Here is a 23320-nt window from a genome sequence, read left to right as displayed (position 1 = left end):
GCACACTAGGAGATGGGGAGGGCAGTGGGCCACAGCCTCCTCCCAATCCCGCTTCCCCGGCCAGCCCAGCCAACCATTCCCACACACCCCCACAACAGGCCTTCCTTCCTGGAGGTGCAAACAGAACAAAGGCCCGGAGTACAGGACCATGGATGAGGAGAGAAAGGGATAAAGTATCACTCAAGACAAACAGTCTTTTTGGTCTGAAAAAATAATCAGTTTAATTGAAAAATGTGGAGCATATTACCCCTCTCTCCTAGATGAGGGGCTAAAGAGACCGGAGTCCCTACATCACTTCATAGCCACTTTGGATACTCTTCACAAGGCAGCAGGCAAAGACAAATTCCCAGGACCTAGAAAGAAAGATGGGGGGGGGGGGGGCGGGGGGTAGTGAGAGGAGTCAGAAAGGCAAGGTACCCTCAACCACCCAAGAGCCCCAAACACACCCAGGGCTCCCCTCCCAGATGAGCACCTCCTGCCCACTGCCCCTACTCTCCAGATGCCCTGGAATGAGTCCCAAGGGTGCCTCTCACCTCCACAAAGGCAATGCCCAGGGCTGCCGCAGCCACCACCAGCACCTTGCTCCTCAGCCAGGCCCCAATCTTTTCCACACAGCCCTGAGGGTAGAGACAAATAGGGCGAGGACACCATCAAAAACTTCCCTCCCACCAAAACCGGTTTGGCTCAGTGGATAGAGCGTCGGCCTGCGGACTGGGGGGTCCCAGGTTCGATTCCCGTCGGGCACATCCCCAGTGGGGAGTGTGCAGGAGGCGGCTGATCGATGTTTCTAACTCTCTATCTCTCTCCCTTCCTCTCTGTAAAAAATCAATAAATGTATTTAAAAACAAACAAAAAAACAAAAAAACTTCCCTCCCACCTCCGTGTGTCCATCTGTCTCTTCACCACCCTCTATACCAGTGGTTCTCAACCTTCCTAATGCCGTGCCTCTTTAATACAGTTCCTCATGTAATGGTGACCCCCAATTTCATTGTTACAAATTGAACATAATTAAAGCATAGTGATTAATCACAAAAACAATATGTAATTATATATGTGTTTTCCGGTGGTCTTAGGCAACCCCTGTGAAAGGGTCATTCGACCCCCAAAGGGGTCGCAACCCACAGGTTGAGAACTGCTGCTCTATACCTTTCTCCCCACCCCTAGCATTCCCAGATCCCCTCCCCATTCCTGATCCCCAACTTCTCAGAGCCCCAACCCTCTCCACCTCCATCCCTGGTTCCTCTCATCTCCTGAAACATTTCCCAGGTTTCCCAAGTGCCCTGCTATCCCATCTCAGCCTTCTCCCTACCTCAGTATGGATGTCCTTCACCTTGAAATGAACCCCGCAGCCCGCAGTGACGTTGATGCAGCAGGAGTCAGGGACACGGTCCTTGGGCTCAAGAGGGACCGTCTCCCAATCTGTGTAGTTAGCCGCCCCGCAGCACTCGAACTGGGGGAGAAGAGATACGGGGAGGTTGTTAGGTGAACCTCCACCTTCACTATGAAGATGAGAGCCTTCTTCCTCCATTACCCCTGATCCCAGCAACCCCACTCACTTTTTTCTGCATCTCGTCCAGGAAAAGATCTGTCTGGTTCTGTTTGGGATATTTCTTCATCTGCTGCCGGAAGTCCTTATTAAATTCTGACCTCACCTGGGAGTAGGGAAGTTGAGGTCAGAATGCAGGGTACCTGGGCCGCAGAGCCCTGTGAGGGAAGGCTCTCCCCTTGTTCCTTGCTTACCTTGTCTCGAAGCACATAGCCAGCAATGGCGGTGGCCACCTCCACCAGCACAATAAGAGACAGGAAGATGGCAAACTGCAGGCACGAAGGACAGGAGTCAGGTTTGGGGTCCGGGTGAGAGGGGCCTGCTGTGGCCCAGCCAGTGTCTGGAACACTCACCACGGCTTTCCCACCTCCTGAGCCCCGCCACAGAAGTGACCTTCCAGAAGTCACACACCCCCGGGCCCCACTGGCCACTCACCGTCAACATAAGACAGTAGCTCTCCTGGCAGGCCCCACAGCAGCCCACAATGGCCACCAGGAAGAGGAAGGCGCCCACTGCAATGATGACCACAGGCAGCACGGAGCTGGCGGTCCCCTGGCTGACCGTCTGATTGAAGATGAACAGGGCCCCTATGCCCACAGCCATCAGTCCCACCGCACAGGCCTGCGAAGGAAGCGGGTCGGGGTCAGGCCAGACCCACACCCGTGTGGAGGGCAGCGGGTGCACCCGGGAGTCAGACTTAACCCCATCCCGGCGCGGCAGATGCTCACCCCCAGAAAACGGCTGAGGGGGAGGATGACCCATCGTCACCCAGTCTGACCGAATGCAACAAGGGAAGTTCCCAGGAAGCTTTAACCCCGGGGCACACATTCCTAACCGAGAGTAGTGTTCGCTCGGGGCCCTGGCCTCCTAGGGCCGCCCTCTCTCCAGCCGCGCCCAGCCCTTCCCATCGGCTGGGCAGCCGGGAAGGGGTGAGAGCGGCGCCCCCGGCCTGGCCGGGGAGCTCAGCTGGTCCGGGTCCTCCCAGGACCCCAACACTGCAGGTCTGACCCCATCAGAGCACATGCAGGACTCGACCAGTGAAAGCACAAATAAGTGGAACAAATCGATGTTTCTCTCTCCTCCTTCCTCTCTCTTAAAATCAATAAAAATTTTAAAAGGAGACTGGGGGGCCCCTCCCTGGACAAACAGTGCCCACGGCAGCGATAGCATCAGCCGTTGGCCGGTTGCCCCACTAACCCTGTCACAAGGTTGGGTCACCGGACAGGAAGGGCCAGGAGGGGTGGGGGGTGCCCGTTCCCACCCACACCCGCCTCGGGGCCCCTGAAGGCGGCGGAGGGGTGGCCGCGCTGCCGACAGCCGCCCGGGCTCTCCTCCCACATCTGGCCTCCAGCTGCCTCCGTTCCTGGCTCCCGCGCCCGGCCGGCGCCCCGCACCCCCGCCGACTCACGAAGAAGGCCAGCAGGAGGACGTAGTGCAGGATCTTGACACATCGCATGCCTCCTTCCACCGCCATGGCTGCCGGGCCTGGGCAGGGCAGGGCAGGGGATCAGACCGGGCGCGGGGCCGGGGTTCCGGGCTCCGGCCGCCCTCGAGGCCCTCCCTGCGCGGCCCCCTCCCCGCCCCGCCCGCCCGGGGGGCCGCGGGCACATCCACGTCTCCCGGCCCCTCCTCTCCGCCCGGGGGGCCGCGGGCACATCCACGTCTCCCGGCCCCTCCTCTCCGCCCGGGGGGCCGCGGGCACATCCACGTCTCCCGGCCCCTCCTCTCCGCCGGGGACAGACCCGAGGGCGCGGGCAGGGGGAGCCGCCGCCAGCCCCGGGCTTTAGACGCCCGTCCCCGCCAGACCAGCTCCGAGAACGGCCGGCCCCCCGCCCGCCCGCCCCTTCCCGGCGCTCCGACCCGCAGAGAACGCGGCCGCGGGAACTTCCCGCAAGTTGCAAAGTTGCGAGGCCGCGGAGCGGCCGGGGCGCGGCGGGTCCCGGGGGCCGGGCGGAGCCGCAGCGGGGCTGCCAGCGACCCCGGCCCGAGCCCGGCCGCCTCACCTGGGTCCCGAGGCTGCGCGCTCCGCTCCCGCCGCCGCGCTGGGCTCTCTGGCGGCCCCCGCGCCCCGCCCCGCCCCGCCCCCGCCCGGCCCCCTCCCCCGCCCGCGGGCTCCCTCGTGACGCGGGGACGGACAGCTGCGGCCTGAGTCACCGGCGGGGGAGGCCGGGCCCCACGCGGGTCGGGGCCACGTGGACCCCCCAGGTCAGCGCCCACCCCCGGCCGAGGGAGGGCGCCGGGCAGGACCCGGGGCGCCCAGGGCCCCTCTGCGCCCCCGCCCGTGCCGCCTGGGCTGGGAGAGCGGACGGAACCGCCGCGTCCTCCCCGGAGCCCACTCCCTCCGACGGCTCCACTCTGCACCCCGAGGGCAGTGCTGTCGGCTCCCGGGAGCGGGTGGGGCCAGAATAAACTCCCAGAGCCCCGGCCCGCACCTTGGGGGGAGCCCCCGCATCCTGGGGGGGAGCCCCCGCACCCTGAGGGGGTCCCCACATCCTGGGAAGGAGCCCCCGCACCCTGAGAAGGAGCCCCCACATCCTGGGAGGAGCCCCCACATCCTGGGAGGGAGCCCCCGCATCCTGGGGGGGAGCCCCCGCATCCTGGGAGGGAGCCCCCGCACCCTGAGGAGGGCCCCCGCATCCTGGGAGGGAGGCCCCGCACCCTGAGGGGGGCCCCCACATCCTGGGAAGGAGCCCCCACATCCTGCGGGGGTGCCCTGCCCCCTCGCTAGTCCCCCTCGGTGCTCAGGGCTTCTGAGCGGGGGCTGGGGAGCGGAGGAAGCCCTCGACCAGCCCGCACAGCAGCGCCGCCTCCCCGGGAAGGACGCAGGTCTGTGCCCCCCGCTCCCGCTCAGCCCGTCGCGGCCGAATGGACACGAGGCGGGCGCCGCACAGACCCCGGGTTTCCGTCCCTCCGGCCGACAGCCCTCCTCGGCCACGGGCGCGACTGGACGGCGAGGCGGCGGCCCAGGCTGCCCCCCTCCCCGCTCCCCTCCCCCTCCTCCTCCCCGTCCGCCCGCGGGTCCCGGAAGGAGCGGTGGGAACAGGCCGAGGCCGGAGCCGGCCAGTTTGGCCACGCCCCCGGGCTCCGGGCTCCGGGCTCCGGGCTCCGGGCTCCGGGCTCCGGGCTCCGGGCTCCGGGCTCCGGGCTCCGGGCTCCGGGCTCCGGGCTCCGGGCTCCGGGCTCCGGGCTCCGGGCTCCGGGCTCCGGGCTCCGGCAGCGCTGCCTGCGTCCTGGTGCGCGAACGCTGGGAAGGAGAGAGCCCGGGAGCAGAGGGGAGGAGGCTGGGCTCCCGGTCCGGGCTCCGGGATCACCACCTCGCAGGACACGCCAAGCCCATCCTGGACCTTCCTCCGGGCACCACCGCGAACAGGCGTGGAGGGCGGAGATGCGGAGAAAGGAGGGTCCAGGTGGCGGTTCCGTGTTGTGCCGCCGGTAGATGCCCAGCCTGTGCTGGGCACGGGCGTGGGGGGCAGACAGCCGCCCTGCCCTCCACCGGCAGGCGGAACCAGCCCGCACTGAACCGGCGGAACCGCTGGTGGCGATGAGAGGCCCGGAGGGGAGGACGGTGCTGCCTGGGCCCGGGGAGGAGAGAGCAGGAAAGGACTCCGCAGAGGTGGGGGGCGGGGGCGGGGGGTGCTCTCCAAAGGGACTCCAGGGCCGGAGCGCGCTCTCCGTTCCAGGGACCAGGAAGGGCCAAGTGGAAGGAAGGACTCCATGGCAGGGAAGGACTCCATGGCAGGTTGGGATGGGCCCGAAGGCCGCGGGATGGATGTGGTGAGAGGTGGACGGAGGAAAGGTGGTCTGAGGTCAAGATTAAGAAGCTTTAGACCAGGGGTGGGCAACCTTTTTGTGAGTGCGTGCCAACCCTAGTTTTTTGAGAACATGTTACGCCTACTGCCTACTTGATATCTCTTAAGGTGTACATATGTGAAGAACCTTGAAGAAATAATAAAATTCATTCGAGTGACAAAAACACAGTATATGATGATGAAAAATACATTTATTTTTTAATGTATACATGTACACTGATAGTCCGACAGAAAACTTTATGACTCCGTTTGATATTATCAGTGGGACTTTTGCTGCTGCATCACTGATGACAGATTTTACATCAGGTTTATATTTCGTGACCTTCAGAGATATGCACGAGCTACTACTTTCATCCGTCAGGCTACTCCTATTACAAGACTTAACAAAATTCATCACTGAGAACAAAGATTCACAAGCGTATCTGGATGAAAACATGGAGAGTAACGCTGTTGCAGTTTTTTAAACAGAAAAAAAATTTCTGGAATGGCATTCCAAGTCCTCAATAGTTCGTTTTCGACACTATTGAAATTGCTCTTCCCCTCTTGTCAATCCATGTCTGGTCTTTAAGATAACTTGTTATGTAAAATTATTTATCTAAGATACACCTACACTGAATTTATCTGAAAAATAAAGAAGTCGATATTAAGAAAAAAATTGTAAATGGAAGATTATAAGAGAGGGTTTTGCCAGGGGTTTGGCACGCGTGCCAGGGGTTGCCCACCCCTGCTTTAGATAACAACCAAGTATAATGTTGGGTCTTTGCTTGAATCTTTGAACAAACAAACTGTGAAAGATATTTTGGGAACAACTGGAGAAATTTGTGAACTGAGAATTAGACATGAGGACATGTTTTTGTTAGCCGTGATGATAGTATGATTATATGGGAAAATTACTCTATTTTTAAAAATATTTTTATTGATTTCTTTGAGAGAGAGAGAAACATTGATGTGAGAGCAGAACACCCATCGGCTGCCTCCTGCAACCCCTAACGGGGTACAAGCCAGCACCCTGGGCCTGTGCCCTGACCCCATGACCGGGAATCAAACCAGTAACCTTTCAGTGCGCAGGGTGACAACCAACTGAGCCACACCAGCCAGGCTACTCTTTTTTTTTTTTTTTTTTTTTAAGATGCGTGTAAAAATATGGAGACATTTCATATCTGCGATTTGCTTTGGAATACTTCACACAACACTAGGTGAAGCCCAAAGAAGACAGTCTAGGTGACAAGACTGCTGAGAACGTAGAAGGCTGTGCTGTGCTCTAAAGGCAGCGGGGCGTGTGGGGAGTTATCGACGGTGAACTGTGTTGGCATTGGGTCTGTATCAAAATGAGGAGGGATGGATGTCAGGTGTTCTGGAAGGTCGCTGGGACATCACTGCCTCGGTGCAGGTCGCTGGGACATCACTGCCGCGGTGCAGGTCGCTGGGACATCACTGCCGCGGTGCAGGCCAGAGAGGGGAGGCAAGTCCCAGGGGGCATTTCAGAGGCAAATTAAAGGACTGAGTGACTGCTTGTCTGTGGGAAGGGCAGAGGAAGTAGGAAAAGTCCCAGGTGACTCAGAGGGGTTCCCTCGTCTCTCCCCACACAGCAGAGCCAGGCTGCCCTCCAGCTCTTTCTGTTTACTGAAAGCCTCCACCCCATGCCAGCAGCAGGGCGTGGTAGCCACAGGTGTCCCAAGTGAAGGTGGTGCCCTCTGAGAGCACATGGGCACTGGCCAGAGCCACTGCAATGCAGAACAGCCTGTGCCAGTGCCCGAGGCCGCCTGAAGCCCACACCCATACAAGGAGCCCAGACAGCTCTCCACTCAGCAGGGCCCGTAGGCCCCCTGCCCAGGCCCCACTGGGAGCCGGCCTGCTCGGAAAGGAGACTCAGCTGTTCCTAAAATACCTTTCACAGGTGCCCTGGTAGGATAGGTCCCTGAATTCAGAACTGCCCCCCGCAGAGACCAAATGGGGGGTGGCAGGGAAAGGAGGGGAGGAAAGAGAAGGGCTGAGGAAAGTTGGGAACGGGATGAGGAGATAGAGGAGAGAATAGAGGAGGGTGGAAAACATGGGAGAGGTTGGGGATATGAGATGGGAACAAAGGCATGAGGGACTCCTGCAGCTCTTGGGGCAAGACTGGGTCACAGACAGACTGCACGTGATGCCCAGGAGAGCATCGTCTGCATCACCTTACATCCTCGCTTCAAGGGAAGTGAGATTTGGAGAGGCTCAGCCACTCACTCAGAGGCCACCTGGAGGGGAGAACCCGGTCCTGACACACAAACGCCAGTGCTGAGTGCCCCACGCGCACGCCCAGCAAGACGCGCCCTGAGGTCAGAGCCCTGGCAGGAGACAGGCTCTGTTCCCCACGCGCCAGGAAGGGTGACTGCTTAGCTCTCACCCACCCTGAGCTCCAGTCGGCCAGAAGGAAAGCTACTCCTTCCTCACCTCACAGGGTGGTTGTGAGGATCTCAGAGAAATGATGGGATCACTTTCGTTACCTTAAGAATAAAAGCTTTAGTATCCTGCTAAGTGAAATGAGGCATTCAGAGAAAGACAAGTATCACATGATCTCGCTCATAGGTGGAATCTACTGAATAAAATAAGCTGATGAACGGAGTGGATCCAGAGGCACGGAAGCATGGAACAGAGTGCGGAATCTCAGAGGGAAGGCAGGGGAGGGTGGGTGGGAGGGAAGTAATAATAAAAGAATAAAAGCTTTATCATACTCTGTTCTTATTTATTTTTAATCCTTCAGAATGAGTGGAAGAGAGAGGGAAAGACAGAGAAATATCGATGTGAGAGAAACTCATCGACTGGTTGCCTCCTGCGTGCGCCTCAACCAGGGCCCTGGCTGGGAAGGAGCCTGCAACCCAACCGGGGAACGAGGAACTTGCCCTTGACCAGAATCGAACCCGGGACCCTTCAATCCACAGACCGATGCTCTATCCTCTGAGCCAAACCTAGGGCTATCATACCCTGTTTTTAGACTCATGGGAATGAAAATGATTTCGAGAAATATCTAGATTCCACACACCCCCCTTAAGGTTGCCAAGAGTTCAGAGGGACAATCCGGCCCCCTTTGGCTCCTCCTACCCAGCTTGGCCTCAGCCCAGAGCCCCAGTTCACGCTCCAGTTCCAGCCCCACCAGATCCTGCCCCCACTGCCAGGCCCGGCCCTCAGTGCTCCGCCTCCCTTCTTGCCCTTTTCCTTTCCATGCTCCTTGGGCCCCCAGACCCCCCACCCTTGCCTGGCTCCTGTGCCAGCCGCACCCAGCCATCAGGGTCAATCTAGATGCCCCGCTGGTATCCTGCCAGGACCAAGAGCTCGGCTGCTGGCTGCTGTGTGGTTCTGGTCCAGCACCAGCTCAGGAGAACAGTGGTCTCCACTGAGAGTCACAGACCCAAACAACTAATGAACATGGAGAAATTAGAAAGAGGCAATGCTGGGAGGGTGGTTACCTCAGGCTTCTGTTCCTTGGGGCTGAGAGGAACAGCCCTCTGCCTAACCAGGGACCGAGGAGGAATTCATTCATTCATTCATTCATTCATTCATTCATCTGTTTACTGAAAGCCTAAACATGCCAGGCATTGGGACTATACAGAGGTGAGTAAGCATGGCCCAGCCTTTAAGGTGATTACAATCTGTAGGCACTGATTTTAAAATGCAGTGTGGAGAACTATGACAAAGAGAAGTCCTGGCTGGCTGGCACAGCTCAGTGGTTGAGCGTTGACCTATGAATCAGGAGGTTATGGTTCAATTCCTGGTCAGGGCACATGCCCAGGTTGCAGACTCAATCCCCAGTGTGGGGCATGCAGGAGGCAGCCAATCAATGATTCTCTCTCATCATTGATGTTTCTATCTCTTTCTCCTTCTCCCTTCCTCTCTGAAATTAATAAAAATATATTTTTTAAAAACACACAAAGAGCCCTAACTGGTTTGGCTCAGCAGATAGAGCGTCGGCCTGCGGACTGAAGGGTCCCAGGTTCGATTCCGGTCAAGGACATGTACCTTGGTTGTGGGCACATCCCCAGTGGGGAGTGTGCAGGAGGCAGCTGATCGATGTTTCTCTCATCGATGTTTCTAACTCTCTATCCCTCTCCCTTCCTCTATGTAAAAAATCAATAAAATATATTTAAAAATTAAATAAATAAATAAAAACACACAAAGAGAAGTCCTGGATGCTGGGTGGGGATGCAGCAGAGCATTGTAGGCCTTGGGGCATTCACTCGGGCTCTTCTCGACTGGTTGGACTCCTCCCCATGAATGTGGTTTTGTAGCTCAAGAAACTAGGCATGAGGAGATGAGGCAGGTTTGAATGGATGAGAGCACACACACACACACACACACACACACCCCTCATCTGCCAGCAGCCTTGACCTTCACTGCCCTGTGCTCTCTTCTGGAGACTGAATTCCCTCTGAACATTCCTATCTCCAGCTCCCTCTGCTTCCCAACAGTGGCCCTCACCTGGCAGGCCAGGTCATGCTTTGTCACCTCTGGGGCCAGCACATCTGCCCCTGTTCTGAAGTCCTTGAAGTAGGCATTGTACTCGGACCCCTCCTTTTCTTGGCCAGCAGCTGGAATAGTGGTGCCTCCTGCCCGCATAGCTGGTCAATGGGGCCAGCGTTGGCTGATGCCCCCAAGCAGCACCCAGCAGGGGCCTGGAGAGGGAGCAGTAGGTGAGAAAGGCAGGCAGAGGAGGGTAGGCCTGGGATGGGGAGAGTGCAGGTGGGAAAGAATTGGAGGGCTGGGTCTACCCTAAGAGGAAAAGTGGAAAATGATGGGGGTGGGGGTGTCTTCCAGGAGGCCAGAGGCAAAGGAAGATGTGGCTCCAAATGATTCAGGGAGTCCCCCACTTGTATCCCACCTCTCCCCAAACACGAACTCTTTGGCTCCTTCCTCCCAACTTCCAACTTTTCTTCGAGGGCCTTGGTAACAGGGTGGATCCCGGCAGGATAATTATAGGGTTTAGAATGTGGTGTGGAGAGGATGGTAATTACAGTGAGGTCCTGGGGGGGGGGGGGAGGGGGGGTTGTGGGCAGAGACCTGGAAGAGGTCCATTCCACCAACAGACCACCCCCAGCCCAAAATAGTCTCCCTCCCCTCACCACACTCCCAGAGGCTTATGCTGGGGTGGGGGAGGGGGGGCAAGCCCTGTAAGGAAGCCCCTCTTCCCTTAGCTGCTTCTCAGTGACCCAGCCCATCCCCTCCTTGGAAAGACTTGCCATGCCTTGGACATGAGTCCACTGACTCTAAAAATAGGGTCTTTAGGGGGGGGGGAATGCAGAAGAGAGAAAACTAGGGATTCTGAGTTACTCCCCACTGAGCCCAGCTCTGCACAGGCAGTCTGTGTGTGCGTGTGCGTGTGTGTGTGCGCGCGCGCGCGTGTGTGTGTGTCCTGTGTGGTAAGGGATAAGGCAAGCAGGAGTCCCGTCTCCTCACGGTGGTCCCCCTTCTGGTGTCAGCTCTGAGAGTGGCCCAGATGTCTCTGGTCTGAACCCTGGTGACCAGTGCCCAGGACCTGCGGTGCCCCTTCTTGGGGATGTAATGGACCCTCTACCAGGGCTACGCAAGCCCCTCTTTCCTTCAGCAGCTCCTGATAGTTCATTCCCGCCCACTGAAACCCTCCTGCTTCTCCCCGGCAGCTCCCACTCTTCAAACCTCAATGCCTCCCTTAGGTCCCGACCCACATTTTCTATGAACCAGTCAGGACCTTGAAGGAGGCGGGCCTGAAGGTTGCTTGGGTAACGCAGGAAGAGCGGCACCCCCGGCCAGAAGACAGTTGCCAGGGAGATCAGGACAGTGGGCGGGGCCCCAAACCCTGGTTAGCCTGCACCGGGATGAGGAAGGATCTGAATGCTCAGCTCTCCCAACTCCTTTTCCGTAAAGGCAGCAGGGCTCTCCTCTCGGGACTGGGTCTCGGGAGAGAGGAACAAGACTTAATGCATTATGATATAGAACTTTTGGGGCTAGAAATCTAAAGTGAAAATATGTAAGGAATTCAAAACAAAAAGAAAAAAAACAACAAAAAAAGGCTTTTAGTCCCATTCCAAGAAGTAGCAATTCCAGAATCTAACACCAGATGGCAGTCTTCCCTACTCATTGGATTAAGTGCGGTCTTGGACGTCTTGGGGAAGCAACCAGGAGGTGGAAATCTTTCTGTCTCAGAATTTGTGCCTGATTCCTGCTCTCTGGTATTTGGCAGGTACCCATAACTCCTCATGACCATAAATACAGTTTTCTCTTCCCAACCCAGCTCTGACCAGATCCAGTCAGCAGGGTTCATTCATTCTTTATTCAAAGCAGTTAAGAATAGAATACTTCGGTGAAAAAAAAGTAAGGTGGGCCCTAGCAAGTTTGGCCCAGCGTATAGCGCATCAGCCTGGGGACTGAAGGGTCCCAGGTTTGATTCCGGCCAAGGGCACACGCCCAGGTTTCAGGCTTGATCCCTAGTAGCGGGTGAGCAGAAGGCAGCCAATCAGTGATTCTCCTTCATCATTGATGTTTCTATCTCTCTCTCTCTCTATCTCTCTCTCCTCCCTTCCTCTCTGAAATCAATAAAAAATAAATAAATTTAAAAAATTTAAAAAGTAAGGTGGTGCCCTAGCTGATTTGGCTCAGTGGATAGAGCGTCAGCCTGTGGACTGAAGGGTTCCAGGTTCGATTCCGGCCAAGGGCACATGCCTGGGTTGTGAGCTCGATCCCCAGTAGGGGGCATGCAGAAGGCAGCCGATCAATGGTTCTCTATCATCATTGATGTTTCCATCTCTCTCTCCTTCTCCCTTCCTCTCTGAAATCAATAAAGAAATATATATTTTTTTTAAAAAGTAAGGTGATAAGTTGGGCTAATAGTAATGACTAATAAATTCATTTGAAACTGTGTGTCAGGCAGTTCATCTGCATAATCTTATGGAATAGATACAATATTGTTTTCCTCATCTTATAGGTGAGGAATCTGAAGCATAGAGCCAAGTTCACACAGTCAGGAAAAGGGGAAAACAGGAACTTGAAACCAGGCAGCCTAATTCCAGAAGCTTTGTGATTAACCCCCATAAGCACACAAAATGGTGCAGATGAGCTAGGAGGAGCATCTACTCTAAACTTGGGAGTCAGGAATGGACTTCTCGAAGACATGTCTAAAATCTCATCTGTACTGAGAACTGAGCAAGAAGTGAATATGGCCAAGAGATTGTGTGTGTGCGTGTGAACAGGTGAGGTAGGAGGGGGAGTTGTTCTAGGAAGAGGAAACAACTTGTACAAAGACTCAGGTGATCAAGAGAAAGAGGCTGGGTAGCTAAGTTGGTTAGAACGTCCGTCATCACAATGTGCCAAGGTTTCAGGTTTGATCCCCACTTAGGGTGCATACAGGAGTCAACCAATGAGCACATGAATAAGAAGAAATCGATGTCTCTCTCTCCTTCTTTCTCCTTTCCCACTTCCTCTCTCTCTCTCTCTCTCTCTCTCTCAAATTAATGAATAAATAATTTAAAAAGAGAGAGAAAAAAAATGAAGGCTTCATCGAGGTTTATGGACTGGATGATTGAATGTCATTCACTATAAATGAAAAACATCAGGAAGGGGATGCATTTTAGGGGGAGGGAGAGAACTTCTCTAGTTATCCCGTCTAACCTTTGAGCTACCTTGCAACTTCTGGATGGAGATTTGGCCAGCACTGCTCACCTAGTGTCTTGTCTAGTCTATATGATCCCTAAGGAAAGGGACTATCGTATTTATCTTGGCATCTTTCACACCTAGACCACCAATTTATTCCTTCATTCCACTCCAGCTCCCAGTCCAACTCTGTCCTTATACCTAGTGCTTCATCAAGACAACTGTAAGACACTGTATTGGGCTCTAATCCAGAGAGGAACCCAGTGTCTCTCTATTCTGCCTGGGAAACCCAATAATGTTCTCCCATTGGTTCAATAAATGTTGTGTATGCCAGGAAACCAGCAAGATCCAGTCTCTTAAACATGTCCAATCTATTGGTTGTCTATTGACCTCCAGGAGGACTTTAGGATTGAGAAATAAGCCGGGAGAAACTGAGGCCTGGGAAGAGGTATCCAGAACCAGAAGCTAAGCACTTTGGGAGCATTTGAGTACTTGGCAATCTTCTACTCTGCCCTCTGGCTGTACCCAAGGTCACACTTGAAGACTGGGACTGGTTCCATATCTGGGTTTCCCTCTCTTACAACTTGCTGTCTCCAACTCAGGCATCTGAGGGCAGATGTCTCCCTTATTCTCACCCCTAAAACTACTGGCCCCTTCTCAGATTTCTAAGACCCTGCAGGTCCTAAAGTACAGCTAGGAATCCAGAGATCCAGATTCCTCTGCAAGCGTAGTGGTCTTCACCACTGCTTCCTCCCATCCCCCCCCCCGCCCCTTCCTGCCTCCTCCAACCTGCTAATTACCTTATCCCTTTCAAGCCTCAATTTCAAGCTCATGACCTCTTCCCAGCTCTAAGTCTTCCTCTGGTCTCAGGGCTTCCCACACACCTCTCCACCTTCTCAGATTGTCCCTGTCCTCTTCAGGTCCTAGTCTCTCTGGCTAACCCCCATGTCTAATCCCTCCATTTTCTCTTTCTGATTCCCCTGATGAGACAGCCTGAGGCTCCCCTTCATGGCTTCTTCTTCTTCTCCTTTTTAAATATATTTTTATTTATTTCAGAGAGGAAGGAGGAGAGAGAGAGAGAGAGAGAGAGAAACATCAATGACCATCAATGATGAGAGAGAATAATTGATTGGCTGCCTTCTGCACGCCCCCTACTGGGGATCGAGCTTGCAACCCGCAACTAGGGCATGTGCCCTTGACCAGAATCAAACCTGGGACCCTTCAGTCTGCAGGCCGATGCTCTATCCACCGAGCCAAAGTGGCTCGGGCCATGGCTTCTTTAAACATCTTTGGGCTAAGCGAGGGCTCCTCTGGACTCGATTTCTCCCCTCCTCCCCATCAGGCTCTCGATGCTCCCACCAAGGCTGGCTCTTGTCCCTGTGCTGTCTCTCCTTCCCCCAGGCGTCTGTCTTTTCATCTCTGCCTTCCCTCGATCCTCTGGGTGGGCCTCCTCAGGGGCTCCCTTGCTGTCTCCCTCCACCACCTCTCTCCCAGGGTCCGGTCCCGGCCCCATCAGTTCCTCTGCCTCGGCTCCATCTCTCCGCACACCTGGCTGCTGGAGGACGGGCTCTGTGGACTTCCCTCTGCCCCTGTCTCGCCACTCCTCTTTCCTCCCTGAGTCTCTCTCCTGGTCTTTGCCTCTGGCTCTCCCACCTCTAACTCCGCTACTAGTTGTGCCCGTCTCTCTAGCTAAGTCTCTGCTCCCCGCGTCTTCCCCTCCGACTCCCTCTTCCCCCTCCTCCCTTTTGTCTCTCTCCTCTTCCTCCTGCTTCTTCTGTTTCTGTTCCTCCGATCGGTTCCTTCCCTCTTTCTCTCTCTGTCTCCTCTCGGTCGCTGACTCTCTCTCCCCCCACCCCAAGATCGCGGTCTCCCCGTCTCGCTCTGGACCCCGGCTCCCTCCCTCTCTCCCTTTTCCACGGCTCTCTCCGGCTCCCTCTCTCGCCTCGGATGACAGCGCGGCCTCTTTTGTTGGCTCCGCAGCCAATCGCGGCCGCTGACGACACGGGGGCCGGGGCTATAAAGGGCCTGGCCCGGGCTCGGGCCCCCCCAGCCTCCCGCCCCGGTCGCCCGCCCGCCCCGCCCGCGCGCCCGCCGCCCCCGGCCCCCCCGGGTCCCCCTCGGCCGGGCAGCCCCCAATCCCGCGCCGCCGGGACCCCCTCCTCCTCCCTCCCTGTTCCCTCCGCCCCCTCCCCGCGGGACTCCGGCGTCCCCGCCCCCCAGTCCTCCCTCCCCTCCCCTCCAGCATGGTGCTCGCGGCCCCGCTGCTGCTGGGCTTCCTGCTCCTCGCCCTGGAGCTGCGGCCCCGGGGGGAGGCGGCCGAGGGACCCGCGGTGGCGGCGGCGGAGGCGGCGGCGGCGGGGGTCGGGGGGGAGCGCTCGAGCCGGCCGGCCGCGTCCGCGGCGCCCGAGCCCGACGGCTGCCCGGTGTGCGTGTGGCGGCAGCACAGCCGCGAGCTGCGCCTGGAGAGCATCAAGTCGCAGATCCTGAGCAAACTGAGGCTCAAGGAGGCGCCCAACATCAGCCGCGAGGTGGTGAAGCAGCTGCTGCCCAAGGCGCCGCCGCTGCAGCAGATCCTGGACCTGCACGACTTCCAGGGGGACGCGCTGCAGCCCGAGGACTTCCTGGAGGAGGACGAGTACCACGCCACCACGGAGACTGTCATTAGCATGGCCCAGGAGAGTGAGTGGCGGGCGGGCGCGAGCGGCGGGGGGTGCCGGCCCGGGGGTGCCGACCCGGGCTCCGGGGAAGCGAGCGCCTCCTGCTCGGGAGCGGGGCGCCCCGGTGGCTCCGGCCCGGAAGCCTGTTCTGCGAAAACTTGACGGACTGGGGGGCGGGGGCTGCTCCATGTAAGTTTCTCTAGCGGTGGAGGTGAGCGCGGAGTGGTGTGCACGCCCCGTCCCTGGAGGGGGTGGGGCGGCCAGTCCCGAGGATCGCCGGGCAGCGCCTTCTGCCCCGGGTGTGCGCGGAGGACCGTGCGAGCGGGAGTCCGGAGCAGCGGGGCCGGCCGCGGCCGGGGAGGGACAGCACCGAGTCCTGAAGAGTCGCGGTGCAGGGGCTGGGGACGGAGTCGAGGCTGCCGGCCCCGCGGTCGTGGCGGGGCTGCCGTGCTCTCCGCCTCCCGTGCCCCCGGCACCCACTCGGCACCGGTTCCAACCCCGGGCTCCGCGACGCGCCCCCGGGCTACGGAGAACGGAGTGCGCCTCTCCCTCCCCCAGGAACGCGATCCCCAAGCCCCGTGTCTGTCCCGGTACGTAGCCCACCCGGCACTCCCTCCGCCAGGAGCCCTCTGACACCTGGGCTCCCCAAGGGGCAGGAAAGTTGTGCCTCTGGGTACTTCTGGCCCAGAGAACTCCACTCCAGGCGCCGCGGTTCCCGGCACCGGTTTGGCGGCTCCAACCTGAGTGTTCCACCCCTCACTCACCCGCCCCGACCCGCACCCGCACTTGAGGAGAGAGAGGAAGACATAAGGAGAAAAAGAAATAAATACATGGGGAAGGGGATGAAACCAGGCATCCAAGCCCCTGGTCAGAGGAAAGATGAACATGTTAATAGACTTGTGCTGCTTTGAAATTTTATGGCCTGGAAAATCCAGGCCAACACGCCCCCCAACATCCCCAAACTCCCCTGCTCTCCCTAGGGTCAGACGACTGCCTTTCCCCTCCCCCACTAAGGTCCCCCCACCCCCCCACACCTCCAGGGAACCAGGCCCTCTTAGAGGTTTGGCAAAGTACCCCCCCCCCCCTCACACACACACACACACACACACACACACACACACAACTGTTTGGTTTTATGGCTCTGAACAGAAGAGGGGGAGATGTTTTATTGGCAGATGGGTCATAAAAAGCTGGGGGCTGAGGGGAGTCCTAGTGGCCCACTCCCATGGGAGAGGCACAGGAACCCAGGTGTGCATCTGGGAGGCAGAGTGCTTCACGCCGCCACCAGTTTTTCTGCACACTAACTCCACAGCACTGGGTCAGGGTCGTAAAGAAAAGAAAACTCAAAGAACTAGGACATTAACTTTGGGGTGGGGTGGGGTGGAGGTGCCGGCTTGGGATCTGAGCTTGGGTTTCCCTCAGTCTTCCTTCTGTTCTTAAGGCTTTTGCTTTATAGAAGCTAGGGTTCGTGCGCTATTGACTGAGGGCAGCGATGGGGGTGGGGGTTTGTGAAACAGTGATAGAGGAATTCTGGAAAAGAGTTTGCTAGGAGATGAACAGGGAAAAGATCCTCTGGCCTATGTGGAGTCGTATGTGAGGATTTCCAGATGGGTGATAGAGCTGTGGGCTTCCCTTCTCTTTCCTATCCCCAGCATCCCTTAACCAATGGGCCTGAGTCCAGAGCTAGCCCAGGTAAAGGGGGTGCGGGAAATGAACGGCCAGGACTCGGCATGCCTGGATTGGGAAGTGCAGGTTAGGCTGGGTCACGGGTGAAGAGAGAAGGACACCCTCGTGCCACCCCAGGACGTGGATAACTAGGGACTGGGTCTCTGGCCAGGTGTTGTACGTCCCCTTTAAGAGCCACGCTGAGCTCTTAAGAGAGGGAGGGGGAGTGGAGGGGAGGGGAGGGGAGGGAGAGAGGGGAAAAGGAAAAAGAGACTTTTATAGTCTAATCCCCAGGGACCCGCTTTAATAAGAGACTTGTGCTCTGCTAATCGGGGGAGGTGTTTGTCAGCAGAGATGGCCTCCGCTCCCCTCCCCCTCCTCCCCTCCCCCAGTCCTCAACCCTGGACCCCAGCCCCCACCTCTCCTAGGCTGCAGTGCCTGCCCTAGTTCCCTCCACCCTCTTAGGCTCTCCCACCCCAGCCTTCATCCTGGGAACCCAGCCCCCTTGCCCTTCTGGGAGCCAAGCCCAGCCCCTCAGTTTCTCTCTCCTCCCTACACCAAGAGGCCCCGGTCCTCTCAGCCCAACCTCCTGCCCCTAGGCCTTCCAGCCGGGGTTAGAAGAGTGTGTATGTGAGTAGGGGGAGGGAGGGCGAGGTGGTGAGCAGGGAGGGGGTTGGGCTTTTGCTGAAAATAGTGCAATGACCTCTCTCCAGACCAGCACCGCCTACTAAACCTGACCTGCTGCCTGCCACCAACCCGATCAATCCAACACAGATGTGGCTCCTTCCCCTCCCCTTGGGATCTGGGCCTATGTGTGTGTTGGGGACTCTCTCAAGCCCCTTGCTTCCCTCCGTGGCTCTACCTGGTTCTCCTTTGTTCCTCCCAGTGTATCCTTCTGTCCTTTCTCTTCATCCCACTGGGCTTAGCTACCACCCTCCTTTTGCTTCTTAACCTCCACCCACTCCTATAAATTCCCCCTTTTTTCCCAGTAGTCTCCAAATCCCAAGCTGATTTCTTCTTCCTCTACCATGATCCTCCCTTCTCTTCCTTCTCCTCTCCATTTCTCTGCCTATCTATCTCTTCGAACCTGCCTTCATCCCTAACAGTCTCTTCTATTATCTCCCTCACCGTCTCCAGTCTCTCATCTTCTCTTTACTTTTCTTTTTCCACGCATTGTTTTAGTCCTGTCCCCTTGTGGTACCCGACTGTCCCCACATCCACTGGGTGAGAAGTGTATGGTGATTCCCTGGGGTGGGGATGGGGGGACTCTGCCTAGAGACTTGGGAGGATGGGGCCTGGGGTCAGCTTAGAAAACTAACAATAAACCAACATTTATTGAGAAGCTTCTGCTATTTTCAGATTCTTTATTTAATGCTCAGCACTCCTATGGAGCAAGGATTATTATCTGTATCACTGAGAAGTTTGGTGGGTAAGGTCAGATGCTGGTTAATGAGAAGTCAGGCAGTGATGAAACCCATTTCAATTACAGTCAGAGAACAGTGTTGAGATGTCAGGAAGGACTTTCAGGCACTGGCCTGTATAATTTAAGATTGGGAGTTTAGGGAGCTCATTCAGCATGCATTGATTGAACACTGCCTGGTACTATGGAGGCACTGAAGCCACAATGAGCGAAGCACACAGTATCAACAGTGTTCACACGCATGGAGATTAGTACCTAATGGTGAAGACACACAGGAAAATGAGACAATCCTTATGCTGCAACTGGGCATAGTATGCTGTTGGGGTTGTCACTTCCCCCATCTCACCAGCAGCTCCCCTGCCCAGCGCTCCTCATCTCTGCATTTCCACTTTGGAACCCTACCCCATTGCACCCCACAGCTCCAGCGGGAGAGTAACTGGGAGCAGGACCAGTGCCCTGGGATCTCAGAGAAGAACCGAGGGGAAGGAAGCCGCAGAGGAACTTGGTGTCTGTGTCCTGAATACATGAAGATCATTCAGCACTTTCCTCCCCGTCTCACTTGGAGGACCCTCCTTCTGGGGCGGGGGTGGGGGAATGCTGGTGGGAGACCAACCGCAGATGCTAAGTCTTCCACGATTATGCAGAACTCAGAGGCCTGGGCACGATACATATGGACTTGACTTCCTATTCATTCTTACACGGCTCTGGAAGCTCCTTCCGGACTCTTCCTCTCTGTCCGTTTAGAGTGAGATGGCTATTCCTGCCCAGTGAAAACATGATTTAAGGCATTTCCAACTGACTTAAGGGATTAGAAAGGAAACTGAGAGGAGCTGTAATGGAAGCAGAGGCAAATATTAAGAATCATCTTTTAGATCCAAGAAGAATCAATTTATGGTCCAGAACAAGGGGAAATGGGCCAAAATGTAAAGTTTGGATGTTAACCTTTGCAAAGAGTTGCTGGCACTAGACAGGAAGCTCAAGGAAGAAAAGTCTGATTACAGTCCATCTGGTGTGTTGAATATTATTTCTGATGCTTTGGGCAAGTAGGAGGAAACAACATAGAGGTAGTTTTTCCCTCTCAAAAGCTGAGGTGGTAACGGTGATGAGGAAGAGGAAGCAGCTGAGGAAACTGGTTTCCAGGTTAATGGGAGAGTCAAATGCACGGGAGTGCTTGAGCAGTTCGTGTTAGTTCCAGGCGTATTAGTTCTAGTGTGAATGATGCCAGGAAACCTAGATCCGATTTACTTCATGAAATAAATTTAGCCCATGCTCTCTATCTGGACCATGGGTTATCCACTCTCTGAGGCCATCTGTTTTGTTTTATATTGTGTGTGTGTTTTTGGGGGGGTGGGGGATGCTATAACAGGTTCCCCACCTGGCCACCAGACAAAACAGAGCAAAACTGGGACAAGGTGACCTGAGGACAGCAGGTGTGATATGAGGTTTGGCTTCTTTGAAGAGCATCAAAGGTTCAGAAGTTAGAGCCCTACATGTTGGGGAAAGTTGGAGAAAGGGAAGACTGCAGATGGAAGAATTCTCTAATAACCACTTTTGCAGGTTATCTGGTAGAGGAGAACCTATGCATTAGGGCAATTGGATTAGGGAATGGGTACAGATCAGTAAGACCCGATAGAGCAGTCATCTTACAGCGGAAAAGAGGAGACACTGTTCTGGGCACCAGTGACACGGTAGTCAACAAGACAGGCATGGGAGAAGGGTGAAGAACTGGAAAACTCAGGCTGAGGACTCCAAGTTGCCAATGCCACTCAGGACTGCTGACCTCCTCCACAAACACTTGCTAACCTTGTACCCCCTTTTCTCTTACCAGCGGACCCTGCGGTGCAGACAGATGGCAGCCCTCTCTGCTGTCATTTCCACTTCAGCCCCAAGGTGATGTTCACGAAGGTACTAAAGGCCCAGCTGTGGGTGTATCTACGGCCTGTGCCCCGCCCAGCCACAGTCTACCTTCAGATCTTGCGGCTGAAACCCCTAACTGGGGAAGGGACTCCTGGGGGAGGTGGGGGAGGCCGACGTCACATCCGTATCCGATCACTCAAGATTGAGCTGCACTCCCGCTCCGGCCACTGGCAGAGCATCGACTTCAAGCAAGTGCTACACAGCTGGTTTCGCCAGCCACAGAGCAACTGGGGCATCGAGATCAACGCCTTTGATCCCAGTGGCACAGACCTGGCTGTCACCTCTCTGGGGCCAGGAGCTGAGGGGCTGGTGAGCAGGGAGCCTGAGATGGTGGCGGATATGTGTAACCTGGCCCTGAGGAGGTGGGATGTTGGAAAAGGTAGATCAGGAATGTGAAGAGGGTTGGGGACTAGCATTATTTATCTGGGGCCAGAAGCTGATTCTAGAGGAGGAGTTTGGGAGGGAAGGGGAGTGGCAACTATCACTTTTCAGATATCCAAGCCAGGCCAACAGCTGAAAACTGGATTTGGTTGAAGGTGTGAGTTAATGGGAGATCCGTGGGAACACAAAAATGGACTCTTGATGAGGCCTCTGGCCAAGGGGCTGATGAGAGTTAGGTTGCCAGGGGAGGAATTAGGAAAGGTGAATTGAAGGAGAGATGGCTAGCTGGCAAGAAAAGTGGGCAGACACTGGCTGGGGATGGGAGCAGTGGGAAAGCTGAGAGGTGGTCTCTGTTCTCATGCCCCTGTTGAGGGGCAGGTGAGAAAGAACACTGAGTACGAAGCCTTCAGGACTCTGTCACATCTCTTTCTCCTCTCCCATCCCAGCATCCTTTCATGGAGCTTCGAGTCCTAGAGAACACAAAGCGGTCCCGGCGGAACCTGGGCCTGGACTGCGACGAGCACTCAAGTGAGTCCCGCTGCTGCCGATATCCCCTCACAGTGGACTTCGAGGCTTTCGGCTGGGACTGGATCATCGCACCTAAACGCTACAAGGCCAACTACTGCTCGGGCCAGTGCGAGTACATGTTCATGCAAAAGTATCCACACACCCACTTGGTGCAACAGGCTAATCCAAGAGGTTCTGCTGGGCCCTGCTGCACTCCCACCAAGATGTCCCCAATCAACATGCTCTACTTCAATGACAAGCAGCAGATTATCTACGGCAAGATCCCTGGCATGGTGGTGGATCGCTGTGGCTGCTCCTAAGGTGGAGGACGGAGGATGCCTCCTCCACAGACCCTACCCCTAGATCCCAGCCCTGACCCAGTTCCCCCACAGGCCCTAGATCTCCCTCCACCTCTTCTCATGAGCATCACATCTTGTTCCCTGCCCAAGCAGTGTGCAATACAATAGAGGGAGGCAGGTGGGGATTGAAGGGTGAGGGGTTTGGGGGAAAGGGAGAAGAGGAGGGGACAGGTCAGGTGGGGAGTGTTTGAGGTTTGCAGGTGAAAAGGTTTGGCAAGAAGACAGAGAGGCATAGAGAGAGAGGTAGAGCAGAGGGATAGAGACAGAGGAACACTAAGAGCAGCAGTGAGAAGGCAAAGGGATGGAGAGGCAGAAGAGACAGACTAGGCAGAGATAATGAGAAAGAGACTGAAAGGGAGTAATAAGAGAAAGCCCCAGACCAAGCCTCCTTTCTTCCACTGGCAAGGTGAGGGGCTTGATATGTTTTGGGGAGACCCCCTGACTACCATTTTCAGTAGGAAAGGAAATCAAAAAATCCATTCTTAGTTCTTCCCTTTCTCTCTCTCTAGCAGTGGCCAGGGGAAGGGAAGTGAGGGCAGGAGCAAAAGTGAGGATTTTGGAATATTATTTATTTATTTATTGTGACTTTTCATTTTTTGGTATTTGGCTTTACTGAAATAGAAGGGCCCCTGTTCACTGTGCCCCATTTGTCCCTTATTCCCTAAACCCTGTCCTCCCTCAATACCCACCTACTTAAGCACTTGTATAAAGCCTCTAGGGTTGGGAACGGGAGTAAAGGACAAGAGGGCTGACATATGGGGAAGCTTCCAATCCATAATCACCCTACTTAATTAACCTTCCTGAGCCAAAGGGGTGGAACTGCCAGCGGTCACGGAAACAGTAAGCAGTTAGGGTTTAGGAGCTGGGGGAGCCAGCCTTCAACATCCAGGATCTATATGAGAGCCACTAAACTCACTCAGATCTGCCCTTACAGTACTGAGTTATTTTCCTAGAGGGTGTGGCCTGTTTATGCCCAAATTCCCACCAGCCAAAAGAGAGACCAAAGAGCCTGTGGAATGCCCTTGCTCCCAGCCTCTACCTTCAGGTCAATAAAAAGAAGAGTATAGAGAGGTCTGGGAAGGGTTAGGAGGGATTAAGAAAGGAGTAGAGAGGAGGCTGATGGTTACAGGGCATCTGAATCCAAATTACTGCTCTGGGCTAAGGAATAGAGCCAGCAGACCAAGGTGGAAGGGATTCTGGAGGGGGGGACATTTTAGTTCCTCAACCCCAAAGCTCAGGGTGGAAGGGGGGAGAATAAGGGAGCAGAGTGTATAATTATTTTTATGTTTTATTTTTGGAATCTAGCAGTACCTGGCAGCAGGGATGGGGACAATACAGTGGGTAAAAGCATCTGACAAGGCCAATTAGAGCAGAGGATGGGAAGGCTGGAGACCCCCTGGTTTGTTTGAAAGGCTAGGAAGCAGGCAGGGATTGGTTACCACTCCAAGTCACTAGCTGGGCCT

At 55.9% G+C, this 23320-nt stretch overlaps 2 protein-coding genes across 3 annotated transcripts; one reads left to right on the top strand and one right to left on the bottom strand.

Moving 5' to 3' along the window:
- Positions 1 to 195: 195 nt before the first annotated feature.
- Positions 196 to 4467, bottom strand: CD63 (CD63 molecule). 2 transcript variants are annotated; one of them, XM_070410057.1, is made up of 8 exons: positions 3550 to 3608; positions 2955 to 3031; positions 1982 to 2167; positions 1741 to 1815; positions 1557 to 1652; positions 1310 to 1450; positions 524 to 617; positions 196 to 342 (listed from the first exon to the last, which is right to left on the bottom strand). In XM_070410057.1, the coding sequence occupies exons 2-8, from the start codon at positions 3018 to 3020 to the stop codon at positions 287 to 289; spliced, it is 714 nt and encodes a 237-aa protein (XP_070266158.1). In that variant the 5' UTR covers positions 3021 to 3031; positions 3550 to 3608; the 3' UTR covers positions 196 to 286. The 2 variants fall into 2 exon arrangements, with proteins under 2 accessions (XP_070266158.1, XP_070266157.1); XM_070410056.1 differs by lacking the exon at positions 3550 to 3608 and adding an exon at positions 4440 to 4467 and having other exon boundaries at positions 196 to 617.
- A 10727-nt stretch (positions 4468 to 15194) lies between these two features.
- On the top strand, positions 15195 to 22015 carry GDF11 (growth differentiation factor 11). The gene is made up of 3 exons (XM_070410055.1): positions 15195 to 15630; positions 20522 to 20919; positions 21438 to 22015. The coding sequence occupies exons 1-3, from the start codon at positions 15195 to 15197 to the stop codon at positions 21816 to 21818; spliced, it is 1215 nt and encodes a 404-aa protein (XP_070266156.1). The 3' UTR covers positions 21819 to 22015.
- The last annotated feature ends 1305 nt before the right edge of the window (positions 22016 to 23320 follow it).

Source organism: Myotis yumanensis, unplaced genomic scaffold (genome assembly GCF_028538775.1).
Source record: "Myotis yumanensis isolate MYYU_CA2020_CCGP unplaced genomic scaffold, mMyoYum1.0.hap1 SCAF_3, whole genome shotgun sequence".
Taxonomy (NCBI): domain Eukaryota; kingdom Metazoa; phylum Chordata; class Mammalia; order Chiroptera; family Vespertilionidae; genus Myotis; species Myotis yumanensis.
The sequence above is the reverse complement of the archived record's forward strand: the minus strand, read 5'-3'. Positions and strand labels throughout refer to the sequence as shown.